The 16,812-nt window shown below is 41.7% G+C and overlaps 1 protein-coding gene across 1 annotated transcript in view; it reads right to left on the bottom strand.

Annotated features, from left to right (window-relative positions):
• Nucleotides 1–1,181: 1,181 nt before the first annotated feature.
• LOC115849998 (protein WWC3-like) overlaps nucleotides 1,182–16,812 on the bottom strand; it is a 174,421-nt gene continuing 158,790 nt past the window's right edge. Inside the window, 8 exon segments of the mRNA XM_060293136.2 lie at nucleotides 1,182–1,866; nucleotides 2,574–2,654; nucleotides 5,201–5,340; nucleotides 5,540–6,553; nucleotides 7,572–7,676; nucleotides 7,678–7,704; nucleotides 7,851–8,078; nucleotides 9,876–9,968. Coding sequence (XP_060149119.1) covers nucleotides 6,440–6,553; nucleotides 7,572–7,676; nucleotides 7,678–7,704; nucleotides 7,851–8,078; nucleotides 9,876–9,968 — 567 coding nt within the window. The 3' untranslated portion in view covers nucleotides 1,182–1,866; nucleotides 2,574–2,654; nucleotides 5,201–5,340; nucleotides 5,540–6,439.

Raw genomic sequence — 16,812 nt, 5'->3', positions numbered from 1 at the left:
ATTTTTAACCACTGTGCCATCAGAGAAGTCCTGAAACTTTTTTGATTATACTTTTCCATACTGTTTTCTTCACTTCTGATCCAATCAAATTGGTCTTACATATTCAAAGGATGTGGATGAACAGGGAAAAAAAAGAGGAACACAACCTCATACTGCAAACAGAAGCAAACAAGCCTATCCAACAACACGCTGTTAACCAAGCATAGAGAAAATGGTGAGTAGTAAAGAGACTTCTAGTCTTTGCCTTCCTCAGCCCCAAGAGGTGACCTCTTAGCTCTTAGAACATCCAGCCTGGTAACAGTGTTTCTGGTGACCTGGGGGCTTCCGGCTACACTTGACAGTCTAACAGTGTGATATATGGTAGGGACTTGGGGCCATTGGGTATTAGCTCTACCACTGAAGGGACCAGAGGCTAGGATCAGCCACAGGGGTGGTCAGCCACATGGCTGAGCCCCAATAAAAACTCTGGACACTAAGGCTTGGGTGGGTCTGTCTGGTTGACCAAACTTCATGTCTGCTGTCACACGTCACAGCCAGGAATACTGAGCAATATCCATGACTTCACTGGGAGAAGACAATTGGAAGGTTTGTGTGTGTAGCTTTCCTAGACCCTGCCCTACTGCACCTCTTCCCTTGGCTGACTTTAATCGGTATCCTTTCCCTATAATAAATTGTAACCGTGAGCGTAACAGCCTTCAGTGGGTATTGCAAGTTGTTCTAAAGTGTTATTAAATCCGGGTGTGGTTTGGGGAACCCTCCCACCCACAAACTTGCAAGTGGTATCAGATATCAGGGTGTGGTATTGAGGATGACAATCTAACACTGCCACTGCTCGTAATCTACCAATACCACGTTAGTAATACCAGGAATATAATTCCAGGGTCAAAAAGAACTACAAAAACACCTTTGTCTCCACTCAGTGGATTTCTTGTCCCTAGGAAAACTGGCTTTGCAATTTTCATGTTATTTTATGTGTACTGTTTATAAAACTAAGTAACTTAATTAATACCAGGAGTTTCATCACAAGAGAAAGAGATACAGATATATGTAAAACAAAGTTTAGTTGGGGGAAAAATCTGTAAAGTTAAATTTTAACTGGAAATTTAATTTAATAAATAACGTTTACTTTAATTGGAAATAGGACATACAATTCAACTTCAAAAATTATTTTCAAAGGATTGCAAAAGTTGAGAAAATAAGAATAACGAGTCCCCATGTACGCACCCCCAGCTTCAACATTTTCTAACCCACGGCCAGCCTTGATTCATCTTTACCTAAGCAGTCCTGCACTGGGTCATTCTGAAACAAATGCCCAGCCACAGATCATTTGAACCTGAAATATTCTGGTACTCCTCTCTAAAAGGCAAGCAACTGCATCGGACTGCTAGGTTTCTTAGTCTCTTCCAATTTATGCTCTCCTCTCTCTTTTCATCCACGTTTGAGTCTGTTCTCCTTTTTGACAAGAATTCCTCACGAGAGGTATCGTGCACTGCCACTGGGAGGCACATCATGTTTGGTTATCTCTTTTGTTGTCATGTTGAAATCAAGCAACAGGTTTAGGTGTCATAAGCGTGACCCCCAACACTAATATCCACTCGCAATGTTTTCACTTAAGGAAAAGAACTTTGACACCAATGAAGTATTCTGGTCTACAATTTCCAGGTGAGTAGTAAATAATCAGGAGTGCAGGTAGCACAGGTGCAAAGTCCTTATGGTGAAATAATACTTGAACAATCCCAGACTGTGGAGTACTGAATTAGACAGGAAGCCTGCACTCTTTAAAATTCAAAACAGGGAGGAAAACTCAGGTTAAAAGAGTCCCAAAGAGACACTACAGAAAACTGTGTGTGAGAACATTGGCTGGTCCTTGGATCCACGTGGGGAAGGGAACACAGGCACAGGAAAAGAAAGAAAGAATGTAAAAGCAATAGAACAAGATGTTAACAATCATTTGCAGGTAGGCAGAAAATAAGCTGCCATCGGTTATTTGTCCTTGTCCTATTTTTTCAGTCTTTCTATATTTTGTGGTATTTTTGTTAAAACCAGTTGGGGAAAATATTGTACTTCATTAGCACATCAGATACCAGCTAACACTGGATGTGAACCTCTGTCAGAGGAATCTGAGGAGTGGAGAGGGGAAACAACTCTGCAGAGAAATATTTCATCAACACTAGGTTAAGGTTATTCGGACACCTTTAGCCCTTTACCTCAAGGAACCCACCTAAAGTCATCAGAGTCGAAACACAAAGTTTCCCTCTCGTGGCCAACTGTAGTTTATATAGCTAACCTGCAGAGACTCGGCTGATGGATGCAGCCCAAAGGGAAGTCTCACAACTGTTTAGCGTCAAGTTCAAGAGACCGTCTGGCAACTTCTCGTCCTAAATGTGTGGACTGGGATGAGAATGGGACTCAAGGAGAACATCTCTGCCAGAAGCAACCGTCACTTATCTCTCTGACTTCCACATTGCAGTTCTATCTAATCAAGGTAGGGTACAAGTAAAATAGAAGGAGCAACAGGAAAAAGGAAGAAAGAGAGAGAAGGTTGGGAGGGAAGAAAGGAAACAAATACTTACCTGTGTCCAATTTGATAAAGTTGGGTATCTTGCCAGTCCCTAAATCAATCAGTACGGTGTCCTTCACCTTGATGAGACAACCTGGGTATTGAACGGTACAAGCATATGAGTTACCAAGTGCAGGATTCCCTTTGTACCCACAGTTAACTTCCTCACTTCGCGTACTATCTCACACAGCAAAGAAAACCGATATAAAGTGTAAAAGCAAAGCCAACTGAAACCACCACCTAATTATTATCCCATCTGCATGATCAGATCCCCCAGATGGCTGTCCTCTTGCTCTCTGTACATCCCCTGCTGGACCGGTGCCTGCTTCGCCTACACCCTACTCACATGATTGACTTTGTCCTACATACCTGCCCCTGCCCCAGCTAGTGATTGCTGTAGCTTTAGATCAGAACACCTTTACCAGGATAGCTTAACAAAGGGGCAGTGAGGGGTGTGCCCCTCTACTAGTTTCCCTGGTAACTAATGAGCCGACCTGGTGTCAATTCCACCTATAACTGGTAACCTTCCCCCTACCCCAGGAGTCCTGCCTGCTGTGAGCTGCACATAATGGGGTGTTGCTCCAGGACCTTGCTTAGATGTGTAAGCCCCGCCCCCAGCCATTAAACCACTGATGTCTACCTTGCTGACCCCAGGCTCTTTCTTTGGTCTTAAAGCTGGGCAAGTGCAGGGTTTGCAGGCCTAGGGCTTGCAGGCCTCTGGCCTGCAGCCCAAGAGTGAGACAAAGGAAATCTCACAGGGATGAAAGATTCAGGATATATAAAATTTAAAAAATAATAAAGTAAGATAAAATAAAGTAAGGTCAATAGAACGCTATGATAGTTTGATTTAAAATAAGAAATATGTTACTTTGGTCTTCATCCAAGGTTCTTCCTAACACAGAAATCAGTGAAAAGGTGAAATCAATGTCTTTTTTTATTCCTAACAAGCTTTTCAACCATGAGTTTAATTTAATGAGGAGACTTTTGGAAAACCCTGGATTACTATAGGATGGCAGCTGAAATATTTACAGACAAAATGATATTGTGTGTGGGATTTGCTTCCAAATATGAGGAGAAGTGAATGGAAGTGTAAGAGAAACAAATTTGGCCATGACTGATCCATGTTGAAATTTGGTCAGAGGACCATAGGGATTTATTTTACTATTTTTATACATTTATAGTTCTCCAAAACTTAAAAGGAATTTTAAAATATATTTCCACTCTGTTTTAAGAACTCTAATTTTAAGAAATACTTTCAAACAATACAAATCGGAGGAAATGATGACATAAGCAAAGAGAGGAATATTGATTATTACTTATTCCCACAACAGAAGAATATTTATTTAAGGAGTTTTCAACCAAAGTTTGACAACTCAGTGATCATAGGAAGAAAAAATTAGTTTACTTGTAGCTCTGTTTTAAAAGAAGCTGGTGGCAGCATTTTGACAGTTTCTTGAAAAGGGATATCAACATTTGCAATCTACCTCTGACTCTGACTACCCTGAGTAAGACTGCCAATAAAATAGGGCAGTTTTCTTAATGACAAAGGAAACATATAAACATATTATGTCATACAGTTTATGATGCTCCCACGACGTCAGGAATTTATTCTAGGGCCTACAATAGTGCCAGGTAAGTAGCAGGTGTTCAGTAAATATGTTTTATTAATAAAGGAATGAATACATGAAAAAACATACGAATGACTGAGTTCTAAATTTTAATTGAGGAAGATATAGTATTTTATATCACTTCATCATGGGGACACAAAACTTAAGGATATACAAAGATAAACATAAGGCAACAGGACTTAACTTTTCGTTCATGTGGGATATGCTCCTGACAGTCTTAATTGATCAGAAGTTGCAAAATCAAGCCCACCATCTGCTCCACCACAGCCTCTAACACAGACCATTTGTCTTTTCCAGCATGAACAATGAACACTCAAAAAGGGGTCCTCCACAGGCAGCACAGAACTTTTCTTCATTGGTCTCGATTTTACTTCCTTACTATGATCTTATAAAAGCAATCACATGCAAGGCAGAGCATGGAGAAGTAAAACAGAGAAGTGGCAAATGTAAGAGGCCACTGCACGGCCATAGAAGCTGCATTTGGCTAAGATGGGATTTAAAACAACAAAAATCCCCCAGCTCTCTATCAGGGAAACACTTCCAAATGGAAATCTGTTTGAGCTGGGGATAGAGGGTGGAGAGGAGTATGTTATTCAGTGTTATTCAAAAGCACCTGTCTGGGGCATTTCTATGCTGGCACAGCTGCTAAGAAGAAGCACAGAGAAAATGCATTCTGCAAGCCTCCCCACATGAATGGAGACTGTACCTCAGATATAAATAACTTGCCATTTGCATCCTCTAGAGTCCCGTGGTAGACAGTTCTTTGTTTGATTTTAAAGTTTCAAATAGCTCAGGGAAGTTAGAGAGGGCCTAACTGTCCTCACTTGCTTACCCATGCTGTCTGCTTGGCTGCTAATTCTACTAAGGAATGTTTTGTGAGTCTCTACTTCCACTGCCAGTACATACACTAAGAAATTGACGAGGGAAAAAAAATCAAAACAAAGATTAGAAACACATAGCAACAGATGACAACTGTGAATAGCATAAAGTTTTCAGTCTTAGTACTACTTACAAACTCTATTGTCCATATTTTCAACGGAAAAGAGGGAGAAGAAAGCTACAGGAAGAGTTGTATGTTCTTTCTGTCTTTCTTTCTTTCATATTTTGTGACTGATCTTGTTTACTCATCCAAAGCTTCATGAAGAAGAGTGCCTTTTAAATATAATAAGTATATATTAGGCAAAATATTTATATCACTTGGCAATTCAAAGAATAGTTGTACCCTTTTATTGAATAAAAATATTTTTCCTCATGAGCTAGTTCTAAGATTTCTTAAGAAATGTTGGCAAGACTCCAGCATGGGGCGGGGGCCTTCTGAGCGAAAGCACATGCTCTCCTGTGAGTGACTCGCCTGGTAGCTGTAGTTCCCACGGAAGCTGGCTTCCTCAAGAAAGCGCCTTCAAAGGTTATCGTGTCCATGTCGTGACTGCTCTATCCATCAGCGGATCCAGTGACTCAGTGAAAACACACCTTCCTTCTTCTATTTTCACTTTCCTGCAGGGCAGAGCAGCAGAGCAGAAGCTCCACCACTGCCCTCCTTGTCGGTCAGGATCAGATGGGGCGGATTGGAAAGGCAGGCGGGGCTGCCGAGGCCGGGTGAGGGTGGGCTGTGTGCCTGCCGGGGGCTCCGTGACCAGCCTCAGACCCGGGGTGGGCACGGAAGGGTGCACGGAAACCAGGGGCTATGGGTGCCCAGCCCGCGCGGGAGACCAAGCTCCGCAAAGCGCACCCCGCACTGACTTAGGACTGAGCCCCTAAGGTGGCATCTTAACAGAACATAAAGGGTGCGAAAGTGTACACTATACATGATAAATGCACACAGGAGAAACGGGACGAGTGACGAGTTCAGCACATAGTGTTTGCATTTCCGATGTCAGAACACAAAACCGGCCCCAAAGATCCATTCTACCACATGGCAAATACTGAAGAACCAAGTTTCAGTCTTAAAATACATCTTAAAGTCAGTATTCTCCTTCAAGGAGGAAGAAAAGAACCATGAATAAATGACAATAGAGTGAATTTGCCTGAGTTTCTGTCTTCCACCCTTCAAGTCAAAGAAAACAGCATGGAAACTGTCGAATCTTCACACAACAGCTACTCTTTTATAAAATAACCTGTTTGAGATGTTAATTTAACAACAAGGAAAAGCCAAGCCCTGCTCCTGTCACTATCAAAAAATACATATTTATAGACTTTCAAAAAAAAATTGTATATTAATAACTTTGCACACATATTTGAAAGACAATTTTAGCTAGACAATTTTAGAACTTCGCAGAAATAAAATAGGCAGATAAATACTCCAGCAAACAGCATCAACCGGCAGCAGGGGTATGTTAGCCCGTGGTCTCGTGAAAAATGTTATCTTCTCCCTGGGTGGGCATGGAGAAAATTATGTTAGAAGGTGATATGCAGACACTGAAAGCTGGCAGGAAGCTCTCATATCAATGATGGCTTTCCTTGTTCAAAGAACAATCAGAATTTGAATTTCCATAATATATGTTCGTATACAAATTTTCAAAATTTTAATAGAAGTTATGATACTCCTAGGAGGGCAGGGATTTATCTCCAGTGGCTGGAAGAGTGCCTGCTACATAGTGTTAACTCTTGTTCTATCAACAAATGAATACATTTTAAAAATATATCAATAGATGAATTCTAAATCAAAACTGAAGGAAGTGGTTATAATATCTTGTGTTATTTTATGATAAGGACATAAAAATTACAGGTATAGAAAAAAACAAAGCTAAAAGTCAGGCACAAAGTAGTATGGATAGAACTGTGTTAACTGTGGCTGTATAAATGAACAAAACCATGCAAAACTAATTAATGTCATTAGAATTCAACACAGTGTTTAAGGAAATTTGCAGAGTAATCTGGAAATGCTGATAATGTTTTGATTTCTGTCATGTTCAGTTTATGAGAACTCACTAAACTATCTTGGTAAGAAAAGAACATTTTCCTGAATATAGAGTATGCTTCACTCTAAATTTTAAAAAGCAAAGATAACACATACTGTACATATGTAAATTGCTGTTATTTATGATCATAAACATAAAAAGATGTTACAAGAGCCGGTAAGTGATTTATGCTTATTAGATGAAATCAGTCATGAAAAAAATAACAGGTTAGGTAGTAACATGTGGTATGTTAATTCTTAATAAGCTGAATGCAAAATTAAACAAAAATGATCATACCTGGCCTTAATTAAAGCTCCACAGAAAATAAATCAGGAGAAAAATCGCACAATGCTAACAGCAGTGGGGATTCCAGCTTTGTTCTCGACTTCCTTGTGGGTCTCTCTCAATACTTACTTTACTCTTCATAATGACAAAGGTATGACAGTAAAAATCAAGCGCGAGAGTGAGGCCTGGGCTTCTCCCCACCTGAACGCCTGCACCCAGCTGGATGGGCTCTTTGAGGTTCCGCCCGCGCAGCTGGCACACCCCTTTGGAGGCCTTCTTCAGCGTCTTCTCAGCTGCCTGTTCTTGAATGCAAGTCAAGTTTGGTCTGTCTCGTCTGGAACAGCAACGCGGGGTGAACCAGACGGGTTTGCTTCCAGTTTTAAGGAAGAGCGATGGAAGCCCCTGCCAGCTCCGGGCACCGGGAGGAGAGAAAGGCCCGGCCGCCTGCCCCCTCCCCGCGTTGGCGGGCCGGGGCCTCACCTGCCTCTCGGCCTCCCGCAGCAGGCTCCGGAAGCGCTCGTCGCGCAGCAGCCAGGCCGGGGGCTCGGCGTGGCCGCGGAGCTGGGCGTCCTCCAGGCGCTGGCGCAGCTCGCGCAGGTCGCACAGCTCCTCGGTCAGCTGCCGCTGCCGCGTCCGCGACGCCTGGAGGTCCAGCTCCAGGTCCAGGGACGTGCGCGCCGCCAGCGCCGCCACGGAGGACCTGCAGGGCTGCGAGACCGCGGCCGTGAGCGCGCCCACCCCGCCCGCGCCCTTCCCGCGGCTTCTTCCCCGAGTGACCGACCCCACTGGAGACAGACAGCCGCAGCGTGGCCCGACGCCAACACAACACGGATGTGGGCCACACGGGTTCAAACCTCCACTCCGGTAACGAGCCAGTGACAGCAAGCTGTCCGCTGTAATGACGACCTAGGCTTTGGCTAAAGCGCAGAGAAACAGACCCTCTCACACGGGGCAGGAGGGCGTCATCTTTCTCAAGTGCTACTTGACACTATAAGCAAGAGCCACAAAATGTTGTGTTTTCTTTGGTTCTGAAATTTCATGTGACTTGCACCTGAAAGGCACAGCTGATGATGTGCAAAAGCTTTATGACAGAAAAATTCTAAATACCTGACAAGAGAAAAGTGATCAAATACATTATAAGGCCCGCAGAAAACGCAGCTACTGTAGAAAGATGAAAAATAGACCGACATGGCAAAATCTTAATGGCCTACTGTATAACGGGAAAAAAGCACGTTCTAAACCACGTTGAGGGCTTTCTGGTTAAACACACACAAGCTGTCAAAAACGTTCCTCCCCAGGGAATTCCCTGGTAGTCCGATGGTTAGGACTCCCCGCTTCCAATGCTGGGCTGCAAATTCAATCCCTGGTCAGAGAACTACAACTGCAAGCCGCGCAGCGAGGCCGAACATCAACAACAACAACAACAAAAAACGCTCCTCCCCACACACGCCTGAAGTAAGCAAGTCTCCTGTTTTCAAGAAAGCTCTAAGACGAGAATAGAATTTTGTACACGGAGCTGAGAGCAGTACTTCCCACGCCACGGCTAACAACGCTGGGGAAGGCAGTTAGTGCAACAAAATCACAAATCCACGAGCCTATCAGCGTTGTTGGGAGGACTGAATAACTGTGTGCGTTTTACACACCCATAACACTATTTTGCACATATACAGAAGTTAAATGCAAATCTAAGTGACTTAATAAACACAAACTCATTTAAAAGCTCTCCTGAATTCATAGTAGAGCTCACTGGTTCCCAACCACGGGTGACTTGGGCCCTCCAGGGACATTTTTGGTCGTCACAACTGGGGGAGGGGGTGGTACCGGCAACTAGTGGGTCAAGGCCAGGGATGCAGCTCAACGGCCCACAGTGCACAGGACAGCCCCCAACAAAGACAGACCTAGGCCAAAATGCCAACAGCCTGGCTGCTGAGAAATACTTTCGTTGCTGAGTTATGTATTTTCTCATCACTCTCAGTCAGCGGCTACTCTAAATACAACCACCACAAGGAGATCTGGGAATTTCTTTTTCTTTCAAAGAATTCTTGCCCGGGAAAGTCAGGGAACCACTACCTTACAAATTAAAAGGAGCAAAACTGTGTACACTGGCGTGACGTGGAGAAAAAATCCGGTGTATATAAAGGAAAACTGTAGAACAGTCCTATGTAGGAGAATGCGCCACGGTGAAAGACCCAAATTTTCTAAACTGTATATACTCCCTTGTCAAAAAAGAAAGAAGAATCTCTTATACAGAATGGCTGTTTATTAATTTATTATATTTTAAAATGTAAAGATCATGTATTATCTTAGATTACGACATTATCTTAGGAAATTAACAAATACTGGTAACATTGACATTATATACACTTTTAAAAATTATATCTAAGTAAACAAGGAAATAAACATATTACCTTTCAATTAATCTTACCTAAAATATTACCCCTTCAGGTTTGTGGAAATAACTCCCAGCGTACATACAGACGGCAGATTAGTCTACGTGGCACATACCTGCTTATAGCGAAGGGTTCGTCTTTCCAAAGTGTTTCGGACAAGGGGGGACTTGCGGGCCAGCATTGAACTGTCGCTGTCACTACGATAAAGCTACACCAAAAAGACGGCGGTTCAGAAACACTTCCTCAAGAGTTCAACATTCATTCTCTGTGTACTCTGAACTGGATTATTTTGGTTCTCGTGCAGGTACTCAAACAGTTATGACGTTTAGAGCTTTTACCAAGACTTTGGGTTTCGCGTACAAGAAAACCCCACACAAGAGTTTCAGGCCAAACAAAGACAAACCAAATAAGCAGACCAACCCCCGGCCCCACCCCTGCTTCAGGTCCATCAACCGAACCAGCTGAGGTTTTCCAGGCTAATCGAGCAACTTCGGTCCTATCAATGCCAACTGCCACTTGGTACAGTGTGACGCTCATGAAAACCCGCACTCTCCTCAGCGCTTTTCACTTTTTATCAGTCATTCTCATTTGCTGTGTTTCTAGCTTTGGCAAGAGCTGGGAAGAGTGGCGTTCCAGATAAGAGCCTCGTTCTTGGCAGGAGGACAAGACCACACCACTAACACCCACCCTGCCCGTCAAGGGAAAAGGCCTGTCTTTAAAAAGAAAAATAAATAATGCCGACTTCACGGGAGCCGAGACGTTACGTATTTCATTTGGCGGCAGGTTTTCATTTCAGGATCAACATGTATCTGTGTGAAAGCAAAGTCCTGGCCTTCACGGCCTTACTTTCCATGCCAGTGAACCCCAGATAGCAGGAAATGTTTCAGCACTGCACTTACGTGCCTCCCAGTCATCACAAACATATATAAAAACAGAGGCCTCTAGAAGCATCGCCGGTCAGTGCGTGTGCCTTTGTGCTGAGCACAAAGCACAGTGCAGGGGCTGGAGGCCTGTCTCTGGGGAGGTGAAGGGCTTCCTCCTTCACCGCCCCGTCCTCCTCAGCAAGCAGGCGGGAGGCTGCTCCACAGGGGTTCGGCAGGAGTCTAGGATAAGGAAGGATGGCCTTCGATCAGGCACCTCCAGCCGCGTGATGAAGCATCAGGCCCCACAGGGCCGCAGCCTGATGGGGCGGGAGTGCCCCGCCTGACCCTGGGCTGCCCGGGGCAGTGCGACCGGGACACCTCACTGTGTGGGGAGAGGAGCTGCAGGCCTCGCAAACGTGGCCACCCGGGCCCCAGTCCCTCCTGTGAGTTGCTCCCTCCTGTGAGTAAAGGATTCCCTGCCCAAGTATCCATTGACAGACGAATGGATAAAGCAGGCGTGGCACATATATACAGTGGAATATTCCTCAGCCATAAAAAGAAACGAAACTGAGTTACTTGTAGTGAGGTGGATGGACCTAGAGTCTGTCATACAAAGTAAAGTAAGTCAGAAAGAGAGAAACAAATACCCGTATGCTAACACATATATATGGAATCTAAAAAAAAAGGCTCTGAAGAACCTAGGGGCAGGACAGGAATAAAGACGCAGACGTAGAGGATGGACTTGAGGACATGGGGAGGGAGGGGGAAGGGTGAGCTAGGACAAAGTGAGAGAGAGGCGTGGACTTATATATACACTACCAAATGCAAAACAGATAGCTAGTGGGAAGCAGTCGCATAGCACAGGGAGATCAGCTCCCTGCTTTGTGACCACCTAGAAGGGTGGAGTAGAAAGGGTGGGAGGGAGACGCAAGAGGGAGGGGATATGCGGATGTATGCACACATATAGCTGATTCACTTTGTTATACAGCAGAAGCTAACACAACAATGTAAAGCAATTATACTCCAATAAAGATCTATTAAAAAAATACCACAGACTAGGGAGATTAAACAACAGAAAAGTATTTTTTCACAATTATGCAACTCAAGTCCTAGGTCAGGAGGGCTGTCAGCAGGGTTGATTTCTATTTTATTTATGTCTGGTTTAATCATTATTTCCTTCCTTGTGTTAGTTGTCATTTATTTGCTCCTCTTTTCTAGTTCTTTAAGTTGTAAGGTTTTGGTTTGTTGATTTGAGATATTTCTTCCTTTGTAAGGTAAGAGTTTATAGCCATTAATTTCCGTCTTAGTAGAGAGGAGGAAAACTTGCCACAATTTGGCAATGATGTTCTAGATATGACACCAAAAGCACAGGCCACAAAAGTAAAAAGGGCACAATCAACAGACCTCAAAGACAACCCACTGAATGGGAGAAAATATACCCAAATCAGGTATCCAGTAAAGAATTAATATCCAAAGTATCTGAAGAACTCCTACGAGTCAAAAACAAACAAATCTGATTTTAAAACTGGCAAAGAACTTAAAGAAGATATACAAATAGCCGTTAAGCTACATGAAAATATGATCACACTATGAATCCCTAGGGAAATAAAAAGCAAATCCACAACGAATACTACTTTACATCCATTAGGATAATTATTGTGACAGAAGCAGAAAACAACAAGTTTTGGCAAAGACTGGGAGAAAATGGAACTTCAAGTGCACTGCTGACAGGAATGCAAAATTGTGCAGCCACTGTAGAAGAAAATATGATGGATTCTTAAAAAATTTACTGTTGAATTACCATATGATGACCCATTTTTATCTCTAGGTATATACCCAAAAGAAATGAAAGCAGGGACTGAAACAGATATTTGTATAACAATTTTCTAGCAACATTATTCATCATAGCCAAAAGATGGATGCAACTCAAGTGTACATCGACAGATGAATGTATAAACAAAATGTGTCACATATGTACAGAGGAATATTGTTCAGCCTTAAAAAGAAAGGAAATTCTGATGCAACCAACATGGATGAACGCTGAAGACATATGCTAAGTGAAATAATTCAGACACAAAATGATAAATATTGTATGACCGCATTTATAGCAGGTAGCCAAACTAGGCAATCTCATAGAAACAGAAAGTGGAACAGTGTTTACTAAGACCTGGTTTGGGAAGAACTGGGAGTTACTATTCAATGGGTACAGAGTTTCAGTTTGAGACGACGGAAAAGTTCTGGAAATGTAATGGCAACGACTGTACAACATTATGAACGTACTTAATGCCACTAAATTATACACCTGAAAGGGTTAAATAGGTAAATTTTATATTTGCCACAATGAAAAACTTAATAAAGCTTTAAAAGCTCAAAAGAATCAGTATTATACTTTACTGATTTATTTGGTCTCTGGCATTCATGCTCTTGAAAGCAGGGCTGTTTCTTTTCTGTGCTGTTGCATGTGCAATCGGTGGTACATAACAGGTGTTCAATAAATACTTGAGGAAAGAATAGATATGGAGAGTAGGTACTGGTATCTACAAAAATTAAAGAAAACTATATATTGTCCCTGCTATCAATAAATGTATCATCCATTGAGAAGATCAGTTACACGCATTAAATACCTGAAGAATTCCAAAGAAACATGAAAACAATATGCAACAGTGTAGTATTGACTGTAATATGTCAATACTCACGGAATTCAGGATGAATTACTACGGGAAAATCATCAAGAAGAAAATCTGAGTAATGTGCGACATAAAAGGAAAAAGAACGCAGTCTGAAATGGCATAGAGTGGGCACAAAGCAAATGTAAAAATTCAGGAGAAAACTTTAAAGTGGCACCAAAAAGACTAGGGGGTTGGGGGAAGCCATAAAAAGCCTATTAGATCTATTTAGCTAATAGCAGGTCTGCAAGTTAGGATAAAGTACCTAGGTTTGCACTGATGAGTCAGAAAAAAGATACAGCATCCTAAGCAAAGTGATGACCTAAGGGAAAGATGTTTAAGGGAATCAATCTGAGGCTGAAATGAAAAATAAACTAATGTGGGTGGAAAATAAAGGCAATTTATGCAAAAAGTTCCCATAATGATCCGTTAAAGATATACTGAAGCCTATGGATCCTCTAACCAAGAAAAAAATCCATATACTTTGTTTGGCATATGATTATCAGGTTGAGGACCTCAGACCTAGGCTAAAGAACTGGCTGTGAAAAGAGAATGGCATGATTAAATCTAGGAGTTTACAATAAAGTAATGTAAAAAAAACTTAAAATCAGACACTTGTACTATGGATCCATTCACATAAATCAAATAGGACTAAAATTGACCGATATTTTGATTTTTAGATCTATAAACTGTTCGCTCTCTAGGGACATGGTTTCCTAGGACTGCTTCAGGATTTTTAGCGAAGACTGAAACTCACAACTTCATGTTTTCTTTTAAAAGCATAAAACTAGCATCAAAATAAATGACAGTGTTGGATTATGATACAGAGGACAGGAAAACAAAGCTGTGATTCCAAACTTATAACAAAAAATTTACTTTTAAAAATTAAGGGGGACGATCTCCCCCCAAGACACTTATTAACTACAAGGGAAAAATATTAATTTTATTGTGGAGAAACGCTGACAGACGTCATTTTAACAACATAAATAAAGCTGACTTCTTTAGCGGTATAGCAAATTCACAACATGTGTCTCCTGATAGTATACATATGACTCAACGTCACTTCTAGATATTTCTGCCAAAAACACAAACCTGAATCTAATGAGGAAAAATCAGACAAAGCCACATGGAGGGACATCCCACAAAATAATGGGCCTGAATTTGTCAAACATGTTAAGGTCATAAAAGACAAAAATGTTCCAGAATAATGAAGATAAAGGGACTTGAGAGGTAAAAGCAAAGCATAAACCTTTATTGGAACCTTGACAAATTTTTTTTTCTTTTTCTTTAAACCACATTTGTGTTTCAATTGGTTAAATTTAAATATGTCTATAGATTTGAAAATAGTACTAATTAGTTAATTTTCTGATTTTGATTACTATGGTAATGAGGCAGAATCATTGTTTTTAGGAAAATACACTGAAGAATTTGACTGGAAAAGGGTATGATATCTATAACGTATTCTCAAAAAAATCAGAAAAGAAATTATATTATGTTAAGTAAATGGAACACTTGATTGTTAACTGGATCCCAAATAAACAACAAAAGAAACAAACCAAAATGCAACTAAATAATAAACAAATAGGACTTCAAAGGAAATACCTAACTTTTTAAAAATACTTATGAAGCTGTGGACTAAGGATGCCACCTGCCATATCAGTGAACAACAGCCATCAGCCACTACAGCTGCCCCCAGTGCTGAGCCCTGAGGGAACTCAAGATAAAAACAGGAAGCCCACCATCAAGCCCTCAGCCACTACAGCCGCCCCCGATGGTGCACCCAGAGGGGACTCAGGATGGGAAAGAACATGATTCTGACCCTAGATAGCTAAGGTGCATATCAAAGGAATGCTTTCAGTGAGCCCAGACTCTTGTATCTTCCCCTATGTAGAAAAGTGCTGCATTCATTCACTTGAGATGTCCGGTTTTCTATAATTAACTTGCAGCAGTGGTGGAGGCAAGTCCTTGTACTGTGCAACCATCCCTATGCGGAAACCCACTCATTTTAACGAAAGCTTGCTCTGCTGGGAGCACGGATAAGTTCTGAGCATTGTGGTGGTTTTACACTACCAGAGGGAAAACCCAAGACACGTAAAAGGAGCTAAAATGACTTTAGGGCAAAATCCCGGAGGAGTTAGACTCACAAGCAGCACACTGGCCCACCCCACAATTTCACTAGAAAATTTTATCCCCAACAAATTCAACTTTAAAATGGGAAACAGATACTCTCAAACAGAGAAACATGGAGTGTCAGAAAGCCAGCCTCCTCGCTAACACTCTAGCCAGATTCACATGCAATACGTATGGAGCTCACGCTTGCAAGGACCAACCGAATTAGGGCAATTACACTAAGAGATCTCAACCTTAAATGGCCCAATTGGGTCTGTTTTGACATTTGAAAACCAGGGGATTTTTTTTTGCATATGCAGCTAGAAAAAGATCAAACAGAAATGGAATGCTTATTTCAATTGGTATTTAGAAGCGTCTAAAAGGGGAAATGATAAAGTAACTTCTTCGCAAAAAATCAACAAAAGGTTGCTCAAAATGATACTAGAATTTTTAAAAGCCACTAGCGTTAACCTTGTCTCTCACTCCGTTCCTTCTTTATATCCTCCTTTATCCAAACTGCCTAACCCAGACGCGCTCTCTCTCTCTTCCACCAACCCCATTCTCCTGCTGCTTCCCCTACCCCGGGAAAGGAAGACATAAAATCAGAAGTACTCATAGCTCCCTTGAAGGAGAAACCTATTACAGGAAGAGGTGAACTGTACTCTGCGCTTACGTACACATCCTGGACCCGAGCAGAACTTAGTTTAGCTAAGGACTTTCTCGAATGTAGTCAAGATCCATTGGGATTTGCTAAGGAATTTGAGCTAATCGTCCAAACCTATGAGCTCAGGTTTTCCGATTTATATCAAGTAATACAGCTATTAGTTTCTAAAAGTCAAACAAAGGAATAAGTAGAGAAAGCAGGATGGAGAGACCCCTTAACAAATTTTGATTTATACAACCTACAGGCTCAAGGTGAATGCAAGGAGTTAGCTCATAAATTACTCAGAATTATCACAGAGCTTTTTCCAAAAACTGCCGACTGGTCAAAGATTCAGCAAGTAAACAAACACGAGATGAATCAATCCTGGATCACTATGAGAGGTTCAAGGAAACTTTTAAACAATATTACAGCATGACACTCGAATCATTCTTTAACCACCAAGATGATTCTTTGCTTAACTCCATCTTTTTAGAAGGTCTGGATGAGGAATCGGCTGCTCTAAACGACACGATTTAGGCATGTTAATCATTTAGACATGATTTGTCTGTATCACATACAAATGCCCTTGTCATGCTGGCTGACCAACTTTTCAAAAGTACTAAAAAGAAAAAGATGCCTCTATAAAAACTATGAACATTCAGTTGCAACAATTAAATAATCAATGTCAGTCTAAAGTTAACCCAACCCTATTCAATCCGCGACTGGTAAATTCTGAAATTTGCCTTTACTGAAAAACACTGGGTCATTACT

This window comes from Globicephala melas, chromosome Y (genome assembly GCF_963455315.2).
Source record: "Globicephala melas chromosome Y, mGloMel1.2, whole genome shotgun sequence".
Taxonomy (NCBI): domain Eukaryota; kingdom Metazoa; phylum Chordata; class Mammalia; order Artiodactyla; family Delphinidae; genus Globicephala; species Globicephala melas.
The sequence above is the reverse complement of the archived record's forward strand: the minus strand, read 5'-3'. Positions and strand labels throughout refer to the sequence as shown.